This window comes from Mauremys mutica, chromosome 1 (genome assembly GCF_020497125.1).
Source record: "Mauremys mutica isolate MM-2020 ecotype Southern chromosome 1, ASM2049712v1, whole genome shotgun sequence".
NCBI classification, from domain to species: domain Eukaryota; kingdom Metazoa; phylum Chordata; order Testudines; family Geoemydidae; genus Mauremys; species Mauremys mutica.
This window is the reverse complement of record NC_059072.1, coordinates 360,807,073-360,809,635: the sequence shown is the minus strand read 5'-3', so window position 1 is coordinate 360,809,635 and position 2,563 is coordinate 360,807,073. Positions and strand designations below refer to the sequence as shown.

The following is a 2,563-nucleotide window of genomic DNA, read 5'->3' as shown; positions in this document are numbered from 1 at the left end:
TCGAACAACCGAGACATATCACCACATCGCTGGGGCCAGAATAACAATGGCACTATAGACAGCTGCAATCCACAGGGCCCTGGGCTGGAACCCGGAGTAGAGGGCGGGCCCGAGTTCCTCCCAACTCATGATCAGACACAGGAGAAGTTGACCCAGACTGTGGGGCAGATCACTGAGGTGAGCAAATCTGCCAATAAGTGCAGGACCCACCAAGGTAGGGGAGGAACTTTGTCACACACCCTATTTTTCTTTTCTCTAAACTAAACAGTCCCAGACTTTTCAGTCTGTACACATACGGCAGCCTCCTCCATTTTCACAGACTGCTTCAGAAACCCCCTTTCTATTGGTGATATCCTTTCTAAAGACTGGGTGGCCAAAACTGCGTGCATGTCCAGAGCAGGTTCTTCTCCATCCCATTCCTAAGGCATTCTAACATTCTCACTGTTTTGCGACTGCTGTGAAAGAGCAGGTGTTTCCTCGGAGCTGCTAACAGTGACACCCAGGTCTTTTCCCTGAGGCGTGTTCCAGTTGAGATGTTTCTCACTGGCACATGTCTGGGAAAGGTTTAGATTTTTTCCACTCAGATGTTGAACAACTGGGTTAATGGGGAACTCCCTAAAGCATGCATTCTCTAACCTGGGTAACAATGAGGGATAATCAGTATCCACGCTTGTGCTTCCCACTGGTGCCTGTTAAGGTTTCCCAAACAAGACATGTAGGAATTATTGTTATGGTGAGCACCATGCAATATGGAATTGGCATTAGTAGAGTCAGTTGTTCATAATTCATTTATCTGAACAATGAAAATGACATTTTTTGATGTGTGAAGAGCGACCAATCTGCTTCACCCATGAGAACATCCTCCAGTAGTGCATGTACTGGCTCATATTAATATTGTTTCTCCATCTAGGAATTTGTACTGCGACCATCACCCTAGACCCTGGGCACATACAGGAAGTCAGCAGAACATATAGTACATACATATAGTACGTACAGGAGACATTCTTCTGCCTCAGAGTTGGACACCTTCTCCCCTACTCCATGTCAGATTCCAACACAACTGACTTCACCAACCCCTCCATCTTCATCCTGCTGGGAATTCCTGGCCTGGAGATGGCCCATGTCTGGATCTCCATCCCTTTCTGCACCATGTACGCCATAGCCATCTTGGGGAATTTCACCATCCTGTTCATCGTGAAGAGGGAGCCGAGCCTCCATGAGCCCATGTACTATTTCCTCTGCATGCTGGCCGTCACCGACCTGGTCCTGTCCACGTCCACCCTACCCAAAACACTGAGCATCTTCTGGTTCAATTCCAGGGAGATCAATTTCAGTGCCTGCCTCATCCAGATGTACTTCATTCACTGCTTCTTAGCGATGGAGTCTGGCATCTTTGTGGCCATGGCTTTTGATCGGTATGTGGCCATCTGTGACCCCCTGAGACATTCCACCACCCTGACTAACCCTTTGGTGGCCAAGATTGGCCTGGCCGTGGTGCTGCGTGGCAGCATGTTCATACTGCCCTATCCTTTCCTGGCGAGGCGGTGGCCATACTGCAGAACAAACATCATCCACCACTCATACTGTGAACACATGGCTGTGTTGAAGCTGGCCTGTGCTGACATCCGTGTCAGTAGTTACTATGGCCTCTTTCTGGCCTTCTTGGTCACTGGTCTGGATGTGTTTTTTATTGCCTTGTCCTATATCCAGATCCTCAGGGCCATCTTCAGCCTTCCCACAAAGGACGCCCAGCTGAAGACCTTTGGGACCTGCGTCTCCCACCTCTGTGTTATCTTAGCCTTTTACATCCCAGCTCTCTTCTCCTTCCTCACACACCGGTTTGGCCACAATGTGCCCCTGCATTTCCACATTCTCATTGCCAACATGTACCTCCTGGTGCCCCCTATGCTGAACCCCATCATCTACGGTGTGAGGACCAGACAGATCCGGGACAGGCTCCTCCAGCTTGTTACTCATAAAGGGATGAAAGTTTTCTCCTGGTGCCCTGGCTCTCAGACCGAGCTCCATGCAGAGCAGGTTGGTGGCATTGGGCTGATCCCTCTTCCCTGAATCACTGTCTGGAGAGTGAAAGTGACATTAAGCCACTTCCTGACCTTATTGTGCTGTGTCTGTGTACCAAACTGGGAAATCGATCTATGTACAATTCATTAACTCATAGGGATGCCACCTTTCCAATTTCTGTTAACTGGAGCCCTGAGATGCTGCCCACTCTTTCCTCCAATCCCCACCCCTGCTGCACATCTCACCTCGAGACTCCACCCACTTCTGCGCCCTTTCCTGCAAGGTCACACTCCTGTTGATCACTCCTCTCTTGCCTTCCTCCGTCACTCTCTAGAACATCTCCAGCTTCCTCTCCTCCCCAGCTGTGCCACCTCTGCTTCAGGGCTGGAAAAGGAGCTGCTGCAGCCTGACAAACAGTCTGCGTGCTGGTAGGAACAGCCCCCGATGAGTAGGGGTGGCACAAGTTAATGACCTGCCATCTCCCCCCGCTCTGCAGTAACTGGACACTGCCAGTTTCCATTTTTGATCTGACTTTCTGGTT

The 2,563-nt window shown here is 50.2% G+C and overlaps 1 protein-coding gene across 1 annotated transcript; it reads left to right on the top strand.

Moving 5' to 3' along the window:
- The first annotated feature begins 1,041 nt into the window (after window positions 1-1,041).
- Window positions 1,042-2,070, top strand: LOC123362150 (olfactory receptor 52R1-like). The gene has a single exon (XM_045002497.1). The coding sequence runs from the start codon at window positions 1,042-1,044 to the stop codon at window positions 2,068-2,070; it is 1,029 nt and encodes a 342-aa protein (XP_044858432.1).
- Window positions 2,071-2,563: the final 493 nt, after the last annotated feature.